The following is a 19,367-nucleotide window of genomic DNA, read 5'->3' as shown; positions in this document are numbered from 1 at the left end:
CAGGTTCCCAGAAGATACTGTACTGAAAAAGACCTGTGCAGTTAGTCTTGCTGTAAGGTTTCTTCTTTTCGAGAGATCTTTTTGTTGTTCACTACTTGAAGATATTTTTCCTTTAACTGATGTATCTAGGCATGTACTGAAACGGCAAATTTTGTTCAAAGGTTACTGCTGAACAACTTTCAGCTTAGGGCCCATCTCTTCCAAGTTTGTCAAGGAATTAAAACTATAAAATTAATCTGTTATCTCTCTAAAGCTTTGTCTTGCATTCTTTACAAAAAGCCAACTGTTTTTATATAAAAGGGTGAATTAAAATACAGAGATAATAGGAACTACAGATGCTGGAGAATCCAAGATAACAAGGTGTGGAGCTAGATGAACACAGCGGGCCAAGCAGCATCTTAGGAGCAGGAAAGCTGACATTTCAGGCCTAGATGCTTCTTCAGAATGAAGGGTCTAGGCCTGAAAGGTTAGCTTTCCTGCTCCTAAGATGCTGCTTGGCCTGCTGTGTTCATCCAGCTCCACACCTTGTTATCTTGAATTAAAATACACTTCAATTTGTGACTCTTTAATTTAAAGAAGTCACAAGCTAAGCCTTTTGCAATCCAAAATTTGCCCAAATCATTCCATATCTTCCATTCTCCCTTATGAAGGCTTTAAAACATAACTATGTTCCCAACAAAGATATAGTATAAAACCTACGTATGGGAAAGAGAAGAAGAAGGAAAAAGCAGATGACACAATTTAAGTTGAAAAGATTCTGATTGCGTTATTTGTGTATCTAAGTCTTTTGTATGAAGTTTACAGTATGAAATAAATATTGTAAATTAATTTTCTTTGTAATTTATCTCATTTTATTTAGGTTTAAAATTGTTGGATGCAAATCATAATGAACTTGAATGTGTTCCTCGAGAGTTAGCAAATATGGTGTCATTACAACAACTTTACTTGAGGCATAATAAACTTCACCATCTACCACAGTTACCATCCTGTAAATATTTAAAGGTACTCCTAAAGCATAAGAAAATCTAATCAATGATAACACTTCTTTTTAAAATCAGTTCTGGTTAGCTAATTAGAGAGGGTGTGTCAAGACTAGATAAGTGTCAGCAATTTGCTCCATTGTGTTAAGGATTCACGTTCAAGTCTCCTCCATTGGAGGATTTACGATATTGTGAAGTTCTGTGTTCCTGTTACTAACAGTGGGTTGTGAATGTGTAATTCATATTTGCAATGTGTATGCACATTAATTCTGTTTTGTCACAGCAGATATCAGTTTCTAAAACTATGAAAGTAAATAGATCTTCTCTTCAGTTGACTGTTGCTATTCTAAAACAAACTGAGCTTGGACACTAAGGACAGGATTTTCACTGCTGGACTCTTAAAGTCGTTCTATTGAGCTCAAAGGTGGATCAGAACCCGAGCACAATGGAACCAATCACTTGTAGTTTTTCTAGATGTAGCTAGATAATGGGCGCAGTGTCCAATGAAAGATGCCAATTGGAACTCTGAGCTGGATGACAAATGAGGTCATGCAGCTCCAAAGCAACAACTGGCTGACATGAAGCAAAATAGAAAAGATGGAGGTAGCCCCTCTCCAAACTTTAACTATTTACTCTATAAAATACACTTCATAGCTGGGCCATCACTAAGCAGGTGGTGGGAGAGATGAGCAAGCTGTAATGCTTCCACAGGGAGACTTGTGCCTGCTGCTATTACTAGGCAGTCACAGCAGGAATCTATAGCTGACCAAAGCCCCTGCTTCTTGGGTAGTCAAAGTGCCCCCTGTGGGGACCTGATAATGATGTAGAAAATGCAATATCCTTGCCTCTAAGCGAGAGCTCCAGTTTGAAGCCCCACTTCACAATTTGATGGCCAAGGAACGTCTAAACGTTTTGCGTCCCAAAAAAATTGAATATCAACTTGTAAATCCTGTAAACACATCCCACTGATGGGCTGTAAAAGTGGGAGAGATTCCTGCTCAGCCATGTGATAGATTGGAATTGGAGCCTCTACTGTCACAATTCATAATTCCATGATATAGCATATTTTAAAAAATGTGTTCCCACAGCAATGTGGGATTCCTAGGCAAACCAGTTGGCTCGGTCTGCCCTGCTGATGGGAAGGACATGTCCAGGGATGATGATGGTGGTGCCTGGGACATTGTAAAGTGTGTTTCTGTGGGTATGACCATGGCAGGCTGTTGCTTTACTAGTCTGAGACAGCTGTCCTAATTTTGGCACTCGGTCCAGTTGTTATTAAGGAAGACTTTGCAGGATCACAATCCTGTGTCTTCCGTTTTCTCCGATGCCTAGGTCATTGTCAAGTGGCCTATTTAGTTTCATTTCTTTTTTGAGACTTTGTAGTGATTGATACAACTGAGTAGCTTGCCAGGCTGTTTCAGAGGACCGTTTTGAGTGAGCCACATTGCTGTGGCTCTGGAATCACATGTAGGCTAGACAGGTGAGGATGGCAAATTTTCTTCACTGAAGGACTTTAAAGATTCATATGTGTTTTTCCAATAACCGTCAATGGGTTCATTGACAGTCATCAGTATTCTTATTTGAATTCAACAAAAACTGAACAAAAACTTAACTGGGGGACTCAATTACTGGGAGTTATGAGCTCAAAGTGAGAGGAGGAAAGTTTCTGGGAGATGCGTGTGGAATGTTCTTTACGCAGAGGGTGGTGGGTGCCTGGAATGTGTTGGCAGCGGAGGTGATAGACGCAGACACGATAGTGTCTTTTAAGTTATTTCTGGACGGGTACATGGATGGGCAGGGAGCAAAGGGATGCAGACCCTTAGAAAATAGATGACAGCTTTAGACAGAGGATCTCGATCGGCTTAGGCTTGGAGGGCCAAAGGGCCTGTTCCTGTGCTGTAATTTTCTTTGTTCTTTGTTTTTTTTTGTTCCACTATTTGCCATGGCAGTTCCCCAGAATGTGTGGCATTTAAACAACTGCTTATTGAAGCTTATTTTTTCTTATCTGTTTGTTTGTTTTGTATATAATTAGAATGTAGCCAGTATCACTGATAAATTTGTATGGACACGTCACATGAGACTAGGAAGAAAATATGGTAAAGTCATGCTAATAATTGCACACTGTGTCCTAGCTTGTCATGATTGATAACAAGATGGCCTAGAAATGAAAGTGAATTTTTGAATGTTCTTGTTTATTTCCCTTTTTGAACTAGTGATGTTTGGTTATTGTTTTGGTGCCATTTCTACTCAGTTAATTATAAGAAGATATGCAATATGTGGTTTTATACTTTTGACAAAATAGTGGCCTAAATATCTCAAATGTTTATTCTAAATGTGACCTGTACAAGCTGATTTTGAATTTGGGGTTAGTTTTTATGAAATGTTGATGCTATTTTTCTTAAAATCGGAAATGAAGAAAACTAGCTGAAAAGTAAAGAAAAGTGAGTTCTACTAATGACTACAAAATAGGTAAATACTTGGAATACTGCGTCCAGTTCTGGGCGCCCTATTATAGGAAAGATGTGGATGCTTTGGAGAGGGTTCAGAGGAGGTTTACCAGGATGCTGCCTGGACTGGAGGGCTTATCTTATGAAGAGAGGTTGACTGAGCTCGGTCTCTTTTCATTGGAGAAAAGGAGGAGGAGAGGGGACCTAATTGAGGTATACAAGATAATGAGAGGCATAGATAGAGTTGATAGCCAGAGACTATTTCCCAGGGCAGAAATGGCTAGCACGAGGGGTCATAGTTTTAAGCTGGTTGGTGGAAAGTATAGAGGGGATGTCAGAGGCAGGTTCTTTACGCAGAGAGTTGTGAGAGCATGGAATGCGTTGCCAGCAGCAGTTGTGGAAGCAAGGTCATTGGGGTCATTTAAGAGACTGCTGGACATGTATATGGTCACAGAAATTTGAGGGTGCATACATGCGGATCAATGGTCGGCACAACATTGTGGGCTGAAGGGCCTGTTCTGTGCTGTACTGTTCTATGTTCTATGTTCTATGTTCTTACCTTAGTACATTTGGTGGTATTTAAGTGCTCATTTAAAATAATAAATGATACAAAGGCAAGTTTTGGATTAATATTATCATCCCAAGCTATGTTCTATCAGCATCAAGGGCTTTTAGAAAAATTAGCTATTGGTATGTCTGTTAGGTTACTGAAGGACACCAAGTTAAGGACATTAAAAAGTGCAAGATAATAAAATGTGAGGCTGGATGAACACAGCAGGCCAAGCAGCATCTCAGGAGCACAAAAGCTGACGTTTCGGGCCTAGACCCTTCATCAGAGAGGGGGATGGGGAGAGGGAACTGGAATAAATAGGGAGAGAGGGGGAGGTGGACTGAAGATGGAGAGTAAAGAAGATAGGTGGAGAGAGTATAGGTGGGGAGGTAGGGAGGGGATAGGTCAGTCCAGGGAAGACGGACAGGTCAAGGAGGTGGGATGAGGTTAGTAGGTAGATGGGGGTGCGGCTTGGGGTAGGAGGAAGGGATGGGTGAGAGGAAGAACCGGTTAGGGAGTCAGAGACAGGTTGGACTGGTTTTGGGATGCAGTGGGTGGGGGGGGAAGAGCTGGGCTGGTTGTGTGGTGCAGTGGGGGGAGGGGACGAACTGGGCTGGTTTAGGGATGCAGTAGGGGAAGGGGAGATTTTGAAACTGGTGAAGTCCACATTGATACCATATGGCTGCAGGGTTCCCAGGTGGAATATGAGTTGCTGTTCCTGCAACCTTCGGGTGGCATCATTGTGGCAGTGCAGGAGGCCCATGATGGACATGTCATCTAGAGAATGGGAGGGGGAGTGGAAATGGTTTGCGACTAGGAGGTGCAGTTGTTGCGAACTGAGCGGAGGTGTTCTGCAAAGCGGTCCCCAATGTAGAGGAAGCCGCACCGGGTACAGTGGATGCAGTATACCACATTGGCAGATGTGCAGGTGAACCTCTGCTTAATGTGGAATGTCATCTTGGGGCCTGGGATAGGGGTGAGGGAGGAGGTGTGGGGGCAAGTGTAGCATTTCCTGCGGTTGCAGGGGAAGGTGCCGGGTGTGGTGGGGTTGGAGGGCAGTGTGACAGCCACAGCCACATTAAAAAGTGCAGCAGGTTACAATGCAGGTTTTCTTTGAAAATAAATTATTTTTTGTTCATTTCTTTTATTGAGGTGAATGAAAAACTAAATAAAACTGTTCTCTGTTTGTTTTAACAAGATTTAATTTTGATCTTTGTTATAAGGCAAGGATTCATTAGGGCTAGTTAACATGGCTTTATGTGTGATAAATTGTGTCTCACCAACTTGACTGAGCTTTTATTTGAAGAAGTGATGAAGAAGATTGAAAGTAGAGCGGTGAATGTTGTCTACGTGAACTTCAGTAAGGTGTTCGAGGTTCTCATGTTGGACTGGTTAGCAAGGTTAGATCATGTGAAATACGAGAAGAGCTAGACATTTGGATACAAAATTGGCTCAAAGATAAGAGACAAAGGGTAGTGGTAGAAGGTTCCTTTTTGGACCACAGTCCTGTAGCCAGCAGTGTGCTGTAAGGATCAGTGCTGGTCCACTGCTTTTTGTCATTTATATAAATGTTTTGGGTATGAGTTTGCTCGCTGAGCTGGAAGGTTAGTTTTCAGACGTTTTGTCACCATTCTACGTTTCATCATCAGTGAGCCTCCGACGTAGCGCTGGTATTATGTCCCGCTTTATTTATCTGGTTAGGTTTCCTTGGGTCGGTGATGTCATTTCCTGCGTTGGTGATGTCATTTCCTGTTCTTTTTTCTCAGAGGATGGTAGATTTGCTCCAAATCAATGTGTTTGTTGATGGAGTTCCGGTTGGAATGCCATGTTTCTCGGAATTCTCATGCGTGTCTCTGTTTGGCTTGTCTGAGGATGGATGTGTTGTCCCAATCAAAGTGGTGTCCTTCCTCATCTGTATGTAAGGATACGAGTGATAGTGGGTCATGTCGTTTTGTGGCTAGTTGATGTTCATGTATCCTGGTGGCTAGTTTTCTGCCTGTTTGCCCAATGTAGTGTTTGTCACAGTAAATGTTTTAGATGAAATTATAGAAGTTACCATTAGGAAGTTTGCAGATGATACGAAAATTAGTGATATAATAGACAACAAAGAAGGTTACCTTAGTGTACAATGGAACCTTGATCAGATAAGCCGAGGAGTGACAAATGGAGTTCAGTTTAGATAATTGTGAGGTGCCGCATTTTGTCACAGCAAAACAGGGCAGGGCTCATTCACTTAATGGTAAAGTCCTGCCAAACCAGGGGACCTTGGAGTGCAGGTTCATGGCTCCTTGAAAATGGAGTTGCAGCTAAACAGGGCAGTGAAGAAGGCATTTGGTATGCTTGGCTTTATTGGTCAGTGCATTGAGTATAGGAGTTGAGATGCTATGTTGCGGCTGTACAGGACATCAGTTAGGCCACTTTTAGACCACTGCATGCAATTCTGTCTCCCTGCTACAGGAAAGATTTTCTGAAACTTGAAAGATTTCAGAAAAGATTTACAATGATGTTGGCAGGGTTGAATGGTCTGAACTGTATGGAAAGCTGAATAGACTAGGGCTATTTTCCCTGGAGCGACAGATGCTGAGAGGCAGCCTTACAGAAGTTTATAAAATCATGTGGAGCATGGATACGTTGAATTGTCTAGGTCTTTTCCCCAGGTTAGGGGAAGTCTAAAACTAGAGGTCAAGGGTTTAAGGTAAGAAGAGAAAGATTTAAAAGGGATGTTTCTGGAACTTTTTCACACTGAGGGTGGTGTGTGTATGGAATGAGCTGCCAGAGGAGGTGGTGGAGGCTGGTACAATTATAACATTTAAAAGGCATCTGAATGGATATATGAATAGGCAGGGTTTAGGGGAATATGGGCCAAATGCTGGCAAATGGGACTGGATTAATTTAGGATATCTGGTCACCTTGGACAAGTGGGATGGAAGGGTCTGTTTCCATGCGGTACATCTCTATGACTCTGAGTCTGTATTATTGTATCCCAATATTGAGGAGGCATTTGTGTTTATATATCTCTCTTTTTAAGTGGTGTTGGTGGAATGTAGCATGTGTTTGCCCCAAGTTCCATTATTGTTATTACTGTAAAATTCATAAATTATACAATGAATTGGATTATGTTTTTTGAAAAAAAATCCTAACTTTTTCAACAACAGCCTTGGGAAGGCGATGATGAAGTTTTTGACAATCATTTTTAAACATCTTTATTAGAACTGTAATCTCACTTAGTAGAATGTAGTTTTTCTAAAAAAAATGTTGTGTCAGGAAAATCTTTAAATCCTGCAGCTTTTATGCCAAAATGTAGAATAGACCCGCAAATCAATATGGTGATTAAACGGAATGACATAAATGAATTGAAATGTCATAATGCATGTCAGTGTTACTTGTATTGTTTCATATTACAAAAATATAATAAATATATTTAGTTCTACTTACATGTTACTTCTCCATTTTAGGAACTACATGTAGGAAATAACCAGATTGAGAATCTGGGCTCAGAGCACTTGAAAAATCTAAGTTCTATCACTGTGCTGGAGCTCCGCGACAACAAATTGAAATCACTACCAGATGAAATTCTTATGCTTCAAGACTTAGAACGACTTGACCTCACAAATAATGACATTAGCAGGTACATGACAAAATGTTAGTTTTTTTTATTGTAGTACACCTTCTTAAAGATTTATTTTACTGTCGTCTACTTCAATTCAAGAATTCAAGATGGTGCTGACACTCAGTGACTCTTTGCAAGCTCCCGACAGCAGATCTTATTATATTTATAATAATGTGGATGTTTCTAATTGGGATATAAAAATGAGCACATTGTTTAAGAACAATGTTCTTTTGTATGATCAAGGCGTAACATAGGATTTAGGAGCAAGACCAGGTCATTTGGCTGTTTGAACTTGCTCTATCATTCATTAAGGCCATATGTTGTGAATCTGATGGGAGGTACATGCTGGTAATAAAAACCCACTGAGCTGTACCGTTAGCATCAGTGTTTTAATTTAGTTACCAAATTGACAAAATTGTTTCCCTTTATGACTGCTTTTAAGAACAAAAGAGACTTCCATCACATTTCTTTATACTCAAGATAACTAATTTATTGTAAAAGAAAGTTATTATTTAACAAATGGTAAAATTGGTTAACAGCTAAACTATAATATGGAGGTAACAATAACTCCTTAATCTCAAACAAACACATGTACCTGACAAACAAGCCAGGACAGCTCTGTTGGGATTGTATGGTTTCTTTAAACAAAAGGTGGGAGGTGGACTGGATATCTGGGGCCAAGGGTCCCATCTGAAAGGAAAAATACCAATACTGTTCACTATTCCATGAGTTCCTGTTAATGAGATCTAGTTGCCAGCAGCTGTAAAAATGATGGGAAATCTTCCATGCTAGACTTCAAGTCAAATGAAAAGCCAGTTAAAGAGCTAGGTTTTTGAATTGAAGTAACAGTTCAACTTTCAAGGTTTAGAGGCTAGTGAGGGACTGATATTTGGAACTTCCTCAGGTTACTGGAAATACTTCAGTGACCAAGAGATCTTCTGAGTTGTTCCCATTTTAGGGTTTTTTTCTACTTTTTTCAGATGTTAGAGCGAGTCTTGCTTTTACTGCAAGCTGTGGAGGTCTTTTCTTCCTACTTACACACTTGGGTGTCCGCTGCACAAAGAAAAGCCTGCTTCAGAAGAAGGCAAACTTCAGCGCATGGGCTGTATCTCTGCTTCCCCTCCACTTCTTCCAAACCAATTTTGTCCAGCAATTAAAGCAATAAACCTCATCTGTTATCTGTCATTAAAGCTTTGCTTGTCTCCTTTCTGAAGTTATTTCGCTTCTTGGTAGTCAGTGAATGAGTTATAGCTCACATTCCTGTTGAACAATTCTAAGAAAGTACACGTCCTTCAAAAGCTTGATAAACTGCTTTTAACCCAAGACTGTTCAAACAGTTTGATTGTCCGTTCCTCATAGTCGTCAAATATAATTATGCATTCTGTCACAGGAATGTAGCTAGTTAGTTTTGTCCTTAACACTCCCCTTTTTGTATATCATTCTGTGTTGCTTCTTAAAATCTGAGCAATCTTCTGATGTATCACCAGTCTTTGTGGACTTGTGCTATGTTTGTTTCACATTGATTCTGTCCTTCATTTCCTTATTATGCCATTGATGATACATGGTTTAAAAGAGTCTTTCTCTCTCACTGAAGGTAGATCTTTGCTGACTGTTATTGAATATCTTCTACTGCAATTCTAGCATCCTACTTTTTAATCTAATTTCCATGTTTACTTCAGCCAGCTGTTGCATCTATATGAATACCTTTCTTCAGCTTTAAAACTTAGACCCAGTATTATTCACTTCAAACTGAACATGAAATTCTATTATGTTATGATCGCTGTCACCCAGACACCTCTTTACTGTAAGGTAATTGATTAATCCTTGTCTCGTATAGCATGTTATGCACTTAGGTTGGCTCTAGAATGTACTGCTGTGTGTAAAATAATAGGTTGTAGGGTTGTTATAATTATCCACAATATTCTGAATGCTACTTCCCTTCTATTCACAAAGGGAAAACACTTTAGGGGAAAAAGCACCAGGTTGACAGTTATTTGTTAGCAGTAAAGGAGAAAATGAAAATTCTGGGGTGTAATGACTTGGTGTTCTCTACTGTCACTTTTGATATTTAGGATTGAAGGTAGCCCAGTCCCTGTATTGGTTGCATACATCTGATATGAAATTAGGTAGAATACATTAGTTAATGACAGAAAAATTACATTTTAAAGTTAGGATTTGTCAGAATATTTCCAACCACGGTTAAAGGTTATAAAAGATACTGTGTTCAAAATGGAATATTAATGCATATGGCCAAGATTAATCATCTAACCAGTAGAGTCTTCTCTGCTATTTGTGCAGTCATTGCAACTATTTTAAATCCCAATTTACTAGTTTTTTTATATCTTATTACTCTTCCTTTCTAGGTAACATAAATCTTCCAATTTGATCATCCAACTTGCTTTTACTGCTGTTGTTTGCTGCAGCAATGTAATCAACTCTCAAATGTCTGTCTGAGGAAGTTGTTCCTGCATCTCTCTTTGTCCAGTTCCAAACCAACTACTTTATTTGTTACACTTTATCTGTCATTGCCTTCCCTATACTCTTAGTATTCCTATTTCTCTATTCTGAAGCATTAAGTAAATATTAATTTAATATTTCTGCTGTGTTCTTATCCTTTATTAATATGATACCTCGAGTTGCTATTTCTGAAACCAATTATCTGCATCCAAAAGCTGTTTTTCATGATTCTTGGTGTGTGCAATAGCTCTCCCTTGACTAAAAGTTTATGATCAAATGTGATAAAGCTCTTTTCATTTTTGCAAAAAAAAAATCCTGAAATTATTTCAAGTGTGTACATTTCCGGAATACTACTTGCTCTTTCCTAAGTCTCTTTGTGGCTTCCTTGTAGCTTGCCTTATGCTCTGGGAAATCTTCCTAAGTTGAAGTCTCTGTTGCTGGAGGGTAATCCACTCCGTTCTATTCGCAGGGATATTATTCATGTGAGTAATACAGTTTTCTGTTATGCACTATATATTAGTTGATTTCAATTTAATAATAAAAGATTTTACTGTGTTTTGTTATGCTTACATTCAGTCTAGTTTGTTTTCTGCTAATAACTTGTTAAATCCCTTAACTTTAAATTTCCAATTTGATGTTTTCATTGGTAGTTGGCAGTCAATATCAAAAGATACTAGGCATTTCTTAAGTGTTGCTTGCAAAATAATATCGTTGAAGCCTTAAACAGATCTGCTCATGTATGATTGATAAATCATTCAATAAGACCAATAAAGAACCAAAAGATCACATTTCATAAAAGCATAAAATGGTTGCAGCACGGGAGGAGGCCACTTGGTTGTTTCTGCGCTGGCTTTATATAAAAGCAAATTAGCTGGCCCCACTCCCTTGCTTTGCCCTGCAGTCGTTCTTCAATTTTTTCAATTCAGGTGCTTATTCAGTTATCTGTTGAAAACCATAATAGTTTTATCTCCACAATACACTCAGATGATGTATTTTAGATTCTTAATGCAATGTTTAAAAAATAAAGTTTTACTTTTGCCTTTGTTGGTTCTTTTGCATTTACCTTGTATCCATATCCAGTCTAATCTCCTCCCAGTGGGACCAGTTTTCTGTTTCTACTTTGCTTAAACCACTAATTTTTAACACCTATATCAAATCTCTTCTTAACCTCTCTAAGAAAAACAGTTCTGTGAAAATCATTGTGCTTTGTGGGATATTAGTAATGGTTAAATTTGAGAGTGTGCACACTTAGCAAAAAGGTTTAGGTGTAGCCAAAGGCGCAAGTTTCAGGCATTTAAATAGTGTTTTATTTAAGAAAGGCCTTTTTCTGCAGTTATTTTCTTTTTATTTGCCTTGAAGCATCTGAAAGCATGAGAAGTTCCTCTAAAGCCTCTTCTTACATAAATGACCGGACCTTAGTCAGTTTTCTATATTTACTAGTTACAGCTAGCATACACTAATATGACCCAATAATATTCAGCCATACAATTTTATTCATTGGCATAGCACCTGTGTGTTTCTCCAGGCTGAACAGGTGAAACTTCGCACTTTCCCTGGAAAACAAAATCTAAAATGTGGAGAGCTCCTATTTGTCGTGCTTCCTATTGTTCATTTTCTGTGTTAATATTATTGATTTCACTTCAAAATACTTCATGTTTTGAGATTATGAAAGGAGTTATATAAATGCAAGTTTTTTTTATTTATGGTGTCCTTGTTCCTTCATCACTGAGTGGTCTGTTTTCAGACCAACTGATTCATTTTGCCAGACCTTGCAAAGTTTTTCTATATTTGCTGGTTTTAACTAGTATTCAAAAGTAACCTCATCCAAAGTATTTTAAAATGGTTATCTTCAAATTTTTGTTTTCTGTTTGGTGCTTCTTTGTTGATCTTTTTGTGATTTTATTTTCCCCTCAGAGAGGAACTCAAGAACTTCTCAAGTACTTAAGAAGCAGAATACAAGGTACAAAACCAAAACTCTGTTTTGCTGAAATGGCTATTAAAATGCCAGTGGTAGAACGATAACCTTGACAGCCGTGGCCACATTATATTTTGAAGCATTTTTAAGCCTTCAGAGGTGCCCTTTAGGTATCCCACCTACAGTGGCAACACCCACTCTCCTGGGATGCCTGTCAGTTGCTCACCTTGGTGCACATGCCAGACTGAGGAGCTCACCTGCCACCCATTTCTCATTTTCAAATCTCCTTAGCGGTCTGCCCAAGCCACCTGTTTAATGACCAGCATTCAACCCTTCACGAAGAATGTAAAATTCAGTTTTTTGTTTGCTTGTTGAATAATTCTGCCTCTTTAAATTTAGTTTTTGAGGTTTAGAGTAAATTTTTTCTGTCTGCCTGACTTTACTACAGTCAGCATTGTTAGCAGCTGCAATTTATCTCTCCCACTGTAATTTATACTCCTCAATCACAGTATGATGAAACTGGTAAAATTGTTTAAAGCTCTGCTGACCATCATCTTCACCTACCTTTGTCCTGCTCACAGCTGAATTAGGCATGCTTGGGTTTGCTTGAGCAAAGTGTTTTTGGACATTGATAGATGGAGGCCTTGTGTAACTTGTTCAGTGACTTCTCAGCAATTTCCACTGGACTGCTAAAGTCAGCCCTGATATTCTTTTTCCTGGATTGCATTTATAAAGTGTTGCAGGAATGTAAGTTATTGCCAATTAAAATATAAATTGGCATGAATTTTTTTGCCTCTGTTACATCTGCATAACCAGAGTAGCCTAAGTGGCTGACGGTACATCTCTAAACTTCCAGAGTACCAGAATGTGGAAGACTAATTGGTGTAATGTGAGAATAAATGTGGTTCTGTGATCAGTACTGGGTATTATACTTTTTGCCATTACACAATAATAATCTGAATGAAGGAATAGGAGTTTTGTAATCAAGTTAACAGATGACACTAAGTTAGGAAATATAGTAAATTGTGTAGATAGGAGCAGAGAGCAACAAAAAGATATAAATTAAGTCAGTGGGGAAACAGTGGTCGAAGGGTAACATAATCCACTTTTAACCTAATGAAGATAAATTGCAATTTGTTCTTAATGCTGAGAAAATGTTAGAGTCTGTGCATCCCACCAAACAAATGTTGGCTTTGAAGAGGTATAACACACTAGAATGCCAAAAGGTTACAGGTAACATTATGCTTAAGACTATCAGTATTTTATTTCTGTATTCTATATGTTTGTGATGAAGTCCAGTTTTGAATGACTTGATAATTTGATTTGAAAGTGTTGAAGAGTAGATATAGCTCAAAAACATGTGAAAAGAGGCAAACTAATTTTTCATTCAAATGTACTTGTGGCACAAAAAAGAAACTTTGATCTGCTATTTTGTTTTGTCTAGAAGAAACAACTGGCCAAGATAAAAGTGGTTCAACAACAGCTATGACTCTTCCCAGTGAATCTATGATCAATACATATGCCTTAGGAACACAGAAAGTGTTAGAATACAGGTATTTCATTGAGCAATTTTGAATTGACCAACATTTGGCAATATTGTAGTTTTTATATTTTTCATTGGTTTATTCTGCCAATGCTGTGCATCTTATGTGAGGCCAGTTAACAGCTGGTCTCAGCAGGAAAAACCACATGAATTTGTTTAATTGATCAATACAGCATTGCTGTGTTGTTTCAAACAATAGTTTCATTCTTTATTCTATTTGCATGAAAAACTTTAGAGCAAGTATAGTATTTTGTGTAATTGTTTCAGTCCATGAAACTTCAGAACTTGTTGGCTTGTGGAATATCGAGGTTGGAAGGTCATGTTGAAGCTATACAGGACATTAGTTAGGCCACTGTTGGAATACTGCATGCAATTCTGATCTCCCTGCTGTAGGAAGGATGTTGCAAAACTTGAAAGGGTTCACATAAGATGTACAAGCATGTTTCCAGGGTTGGAGGCTTTGAGCAATAGGGAGAGGCTGAATAGGCTGGGGGTATTTTCCCTCGAGCACAGAGGCTAAAAGGTGTCGTTATAGATGTTTATAAAATCATGAGGGGCATGGATAGGGTAAATAGACAAGGTTATTTTCCCAGGGTAGGGGAGTCCAAAACTAGTGGGCATAGGTTTAAAGCGAGAGGGCAAGAATTTGAAAGGGACCTTAGGGCACCTTTTTCACACAGAGGATGCCGTGTGTATCGAATGAGCTACTAGAGGAAGTGGTGGAGGCTGGTACAATTACAACATTTAAAAGGCATCTGGATGGATGTGTGAATAAGAAGGGTTTAGAGGAAAATGGAGCAAATGCTTGCAAATGGGACTAGATTTATTTTGGATATCTGGTCGGCATGGACAAATTGGACCAAAGGGTCTGTTTCTGTGCTGTACATCTCTATGCTGTATCTAGATCATTAAAGTATATTGGGAAAATCAAGTGTCCTATTATTGACCCTTGAGAAATGCCACTTTAAACCTTACTCCAGCCTGAAAACTACCCATTGACCATCACTCTGTTTCCTATCATTCAACCAATTTGGTACCCATATTGCTGCCGATACTTTTATTTCCATGACCTGTAACTTTCTTCATGAGTCTGTATGACACTGTACTAAACAGCTTCTATAGATACATGTTCACCGTGTCAATAAGGGTTTCCACATTGAGCCTTTCTTTTACCTCTTCAAAAAAACTTCAGCAAATTTGTTAAATTTGATTTCCCCATCAGAAATCCATGCTGACTGACTGTTTCTAATCAACCCACCTTTTGCATTAATTACTAATTCTGTCCTGAATAATTGTCTCTAAAAGCATCTCCACCCACTGAACTTACACTGGTTGATCTCTGGTTACTTGGTTTAAGCTTAACCTTCTCGAACCGGGCCATAATGTTTCCAATTTTGAAGTCTTCTGGCACTGCCTCAGAGTCTAGGGAAGGCTGAAAGATTGTGTCTAGTGCCCCTGCAAAATCCATTTTCTCTTCCTTCAAAATCCTTGGATGCATTTCATCCAGTCCCAGTGCCTCGTTGCCTTTAAGTACAAATAAACTATCCGTCATCTTCTCTATCAATTTTTTAACCTTTCTAGTGACTGAGTTCCCTCTTCTATCAGCATGGCCTTGCTGGCGTCTCTATTTTGGTAAAAACAGATGCAAGGTATTCATTTAACACCTCATTCATACCCCCCGCCCCCAGGTGTAAATCCTCCTTTTTATCATGAAATGGCCCCACTCTTTTGCTATTTATATGGCTAAAGATTTTGGAACACCTTTATGTTGGCTGCCAGTATTTTCTTATAAATTCTTTTTGTTGCTGTTCTTAGATTTTTCGCCTTCACCCTGAAACTTGTAATTCCTCTTGGTTCTCAATTTTATTATCTACTTGACACTTTTTCTTCTTTACCTTAGTTTCTGTCTCCTTCACTGTTCAGTCCTATGTTGTCTTCAGTGCTATTGCTGAAATGTTGTCAAGGCCCATAACCTTTGTGCCTTCAGCCATTTCTCGATATCATGGTGTTGACTGAAAACTTCCATCTCCGATGCTGGAGATAACTGGAGGAGGCTGAGATGCATCACCCGCTTGGCACTTTGGCTGAAGACTGGAGCACACACTTCAGCCTTATTTTTCTGTAATGTGCTGGTTCTGCAGTGATTGAGGATGGAGGTATTTTGGAACTACCTCTTTCAGTGAGTTTAATTTTCCACCACTGCTCAGCTGAATGTGGCAGGATTGCAGAGCACTTATCACTTCCTGTTTATGGCATTTGGCATGCAAGTGGTGTTATGCCGTAGCTTCACCAGGTTGACTGCTCATTTCTGGGTATACCTTTGCTTCTCCTGCATTCTTTGCTGAACAAGGGTTGATCTCCTGGCTTGAACTGTAATGGTACATTGGCAGTGGGGCGTGTGCCAGGTCATGAAGTTACAAATTATGTTTGAAGATATTCTACTGCCGATAATAATCAACCTTAAGTTGCTAAATCTATTTGAAGTCTGTCCTGTTCAGCACTATGATGGTGTTACTTGATTTGATCATGAAAATGAAGTTCCACCTTCACACTGAAGATGCCCTCAAAGACAGTGCAGTGTTCATTCCAACTGTCATGGACAGATGCATCCATGTCAGGTATATTGGTGAAGATGAAGTCATGTATGTTTTTCCCTCTTGTTGGTTCCTTCACCACGTGCTGCAGAGCTAGGCTCGTCTTAAATTCCATATCATGCCACCCTCAGAGCTTCCTCCAAATGGTGCTCAACGTGGATTCATTACCTGACATAGGGGAAGAGGGGCAAAGCAAGCTTGTGGTTATTAGCAGGAGTTTTCCTGGCCTATTTTTGACCTGATACCATGAGACTTCTCCAATATGCTGAAGAACAATGAAATCATGACCATTAGTGAACCAGATGGGTTTTTATAACAATCACATTTTTATAAAAATCATTAAGCTTTTAATTCCAGATTTTATTGTTGACTTCAAAGTCCACCATCTACTGTGGATTACTAGTCCAACAACAATACCACTATGCCATCACCTCCACAGCGCTATTTTAGAAGTAATCATGGACTAAAGATAATCAGAGCCTATTGTGAATGTAATCATCTGATGGAATGTCTCCTCTGGCAATTGTGTAGCTGAGGTTGGATCCCAATGCATAGATAAGTGTGAACTCACTAATGACCTGTACTGTTGCAGAAAATAAATTCATCAACATTTTCTAATTCCTGAGATGTGTACTAATAAGAACTTTCAATGAACACTGTAGGCTTTCAAAGCACCTAATGACATTGAGAAAATGTTGAGCAACAAGTTTCCCAACCTTGAACAAATTCAGACAATAGGCAAATGGCTGCACCAAAATTCCATCAAAACAAGTCGCAAATACATGAGTTTTTATTTGAAATACAAGATCAGTGTAATAGTTAAAGTGCTGAGCCGTACTGCACTTGATGCAACTTCAAACAAAGAGAAATGGCACCTGGAGATGCCTCGTATCTTCACAGTTCACTAGTCTTCTGATTTATACAATCACTTTACACCCTTTCGTCATTCTTAATAAATCTTTGGTTTTTGGAAACATAATTCATGTATTTTGATAGATTGGCTGCTGCAGTAGAAAACTTTACCTGTTAAGTTAAAGAATCATGTACATGAAGTTGATTTTATATATAATTAGTTTATATATTTAATAAGTAGATTAAGAAGTTTTCCTTTTCACTTAAATTCTAAAATATTTTAAGCATTTTGTTTTACTTTGTCTAGTGACAGAAAAGCCACCATTGTTCCTGATGAAGTATTTGATGCCTGTGATGGAGTACCCGTCACTACTGTGAACTTGAGTAAAAACTTACTTACTGGAGTGCCTTCTCGGTATGTCTCAAAAGCCCAGAGCAATGTGACTTTTGTGTGCGTGGAGTGTTAGAAGTGGTAGGTTATTAAAAAAGCTTTTTAAACTTTGATTGCCTTCATCTTAACTATCTTTTTGGATACTACAGAGAAGGTAATTAGATTAAAAAAAAAACTTTTCAGCTGTAGAAGAGCATGAAAATTAAACTAATTATATTTTATGGGTTGAACTAAATTATGTATCCTTTCTACAGCTAGCATTATTGGCACTCAGGTTTAGTTAAAGCCGAAAAGGTGAACAACTGGAAAGATGTATTTGGAACATTGTGCTAAATTTAGGGGAATCTGGATTTTCTTTCTTCAGTCTCAAATGCTTAATTTGAGTGCTAGCAGTAATTTACAAAGCAGACATTTTTACATAATAACAAGTGTTTCAAATTTTAAGAAACGTTCTTTAATGTTACTCTCCAGCACTCAATTAAAATTGTAACTCATCCTTGTAAGGTGTCTTCTTAAATTGCTGCTGTAGGTGTACACACGCAGTGCTGTTATGAGGAAATTGGAAAATTTTGACTGTCAAGTATGATGATACTATAGCTTTAAGAGGTGTATTTTGTTCTAGTTTTTTTTAAATTGAGATAGAAGTTTGAGATGTCTGCTCAAAGCCAATAAAATGCTCGTGAGGCCTTGGGTTTTTTTAATGTTGGAGCAATTGAAACAGCCTGAATGACTGTGGTGAAGCTCCCACAGAATGCGGATTTTTAGCTTTAGCTTTCAGCAGTTGCTCTGATCTTGAAGCTTGATATGGAAGCTCTTATTCTTCTTTCTGTTACAGCTGAAAGCTGGAGTTTTCTTCTTGCTGCTAGAATTGTGTGTAAGACAGTATATTTTATTGAATTTGCTTTTGCCAAGGGTGTGTTTATGGGATGTTACTATATTGGAACAGTTAATTTGTAGTAGTTTAGTTTTCTTAAGCATTTTGACAGTTAGTTAAGCCAATTCTTTTTATTTTGTCTGTATTTTAATTGTAGTGTAAGAATGAAGTGTGTTTTGCTTAAAGTCAATTAGTTGACCAACCGAATTGCATCTGGAACACTACATCTTAACACTTTTTAAAATAAGAAAAAGTCAGGGTCAATGCTATCTTAATATATAAATATATATATTTTTTCTAATATATTTTGACGGGGTTTGGTCTGGTCCATAACACAAGTAGGGAAAAGATACAGTTTCAAAGTCAGGGTGGTGTGCAACTTGGAGAAAAACATGCACTGGGGTGGAAGTTCTAATGAAAGGTCATCGACTGGAACTGATTCTCTCTTCATGAATATTTAAATACTCAGCTAGGCAGCCTTGCATGTTTTACCCTCCATGAACTTCGGCTCATTCAAAATATTCTTCAACGTGTAACCAACTATGGGTAAAGCTACTTTATGTCAAGTATTGAGATTGTGTTAAGTAGTAAACTTTTATCTAAAATATTTAGGTAAATTGTCTCAAAAGTATAGTACTAAGCAACGGGAAAAACATTTTTTTAAAAAATCAAAATATTTGGCAAAAATATATATACTGTTAAGAAAAGAAAAACGCGGCAAAAAAGATTGGATTTGCAAGGATGTTAACAATAGCGTTAGATAAAGAATGGGCTTTTAATATTGAAATAGTGCTGTTAAGCTTCAGACTTGGGAGTATTTTAGAAGCCAGCAAAGGGAATCCCAAAAATTGATAGAACTGGGTCAATAAACTAAAATTATAAAGAGAGATTGTAAGATCTCTTACAGTATATTAAAAGGAGCCAGTAACTGAAGCAAGTAAGAGTAGGCTGGACTGAAAGTATTAAGCAGGTCTGGCAACATTTGTGGCAGGATAAACATGATTAACATTCTGAGTTCAGAATTAACAATCAGTTCCAGTCCTGAGGAAGGGTCACTGGAACCGAAACGTTAACTCTGATTCTTCTCCACAGGTGCTACCAGACCTGCTGAACTTTTCCAGCATCCATAGTTCTTTTGATTTTCCAAATAAATC

At 38.3% G+C, this 19,367-nt stretch overlaps 1 protein-coding gene across 1 annotated transcript in view; it reads left to right on the top strand.

Annotated features, from left to right (window-relative positions):
* The window catches only part of lrrc40 (leucine rich repeat containing 40), a 53,304-nt gene that overhangs the window by 14,834 nt on the left and 19,103 nt on the right, over window positions 1-19,367 (top strand). Inside the window, exons 6-11 of the mRNA XM_048540021.2 lie at window positions 860-1,002; window positions 7,433-7,605; window positions 10,436-10,526; window positions 11,959-12,004; window positions 13,404-13,512; window positions 17,256-17,363. Coding sequence (XP_048395978.1) covers window positions 860-1,002; window positions 7,433-7,605; window positions 10,436-10,526; window positions 11,959-12,004; window positions 13,404-13,512; window positions 17,256-17,363 — 670 coding nt within the window. The remainder of the gene's footprint in view (window positions 1-859; window positions 1,003-7,432; window positions 7,606-10,435; window positions 10,527-11,958; window positions 12,005-13,403; window positions 13,513-17,255; window positions 17,364-19,367) is intronic.

This window comes from Stegostoma tigrinum, chromosome 8, assembly GCF_030684315.1.
Source record: "Stegostoma tigrinum isolate sSteTig4 chromosome 8, sSteTig4.hap1, whole genome shotgun sequence".
NCBI classification, from domain to species: Eukaryota; Metazoa; Chordata; class Chondrichthyes; order Orectolobiformes; family Stegostomatidae; genus Stegostoma; species Stegostoma tigrinum.
This window is presented reverse-complemented; position numbering and strand designations above follow the sequence as displayed.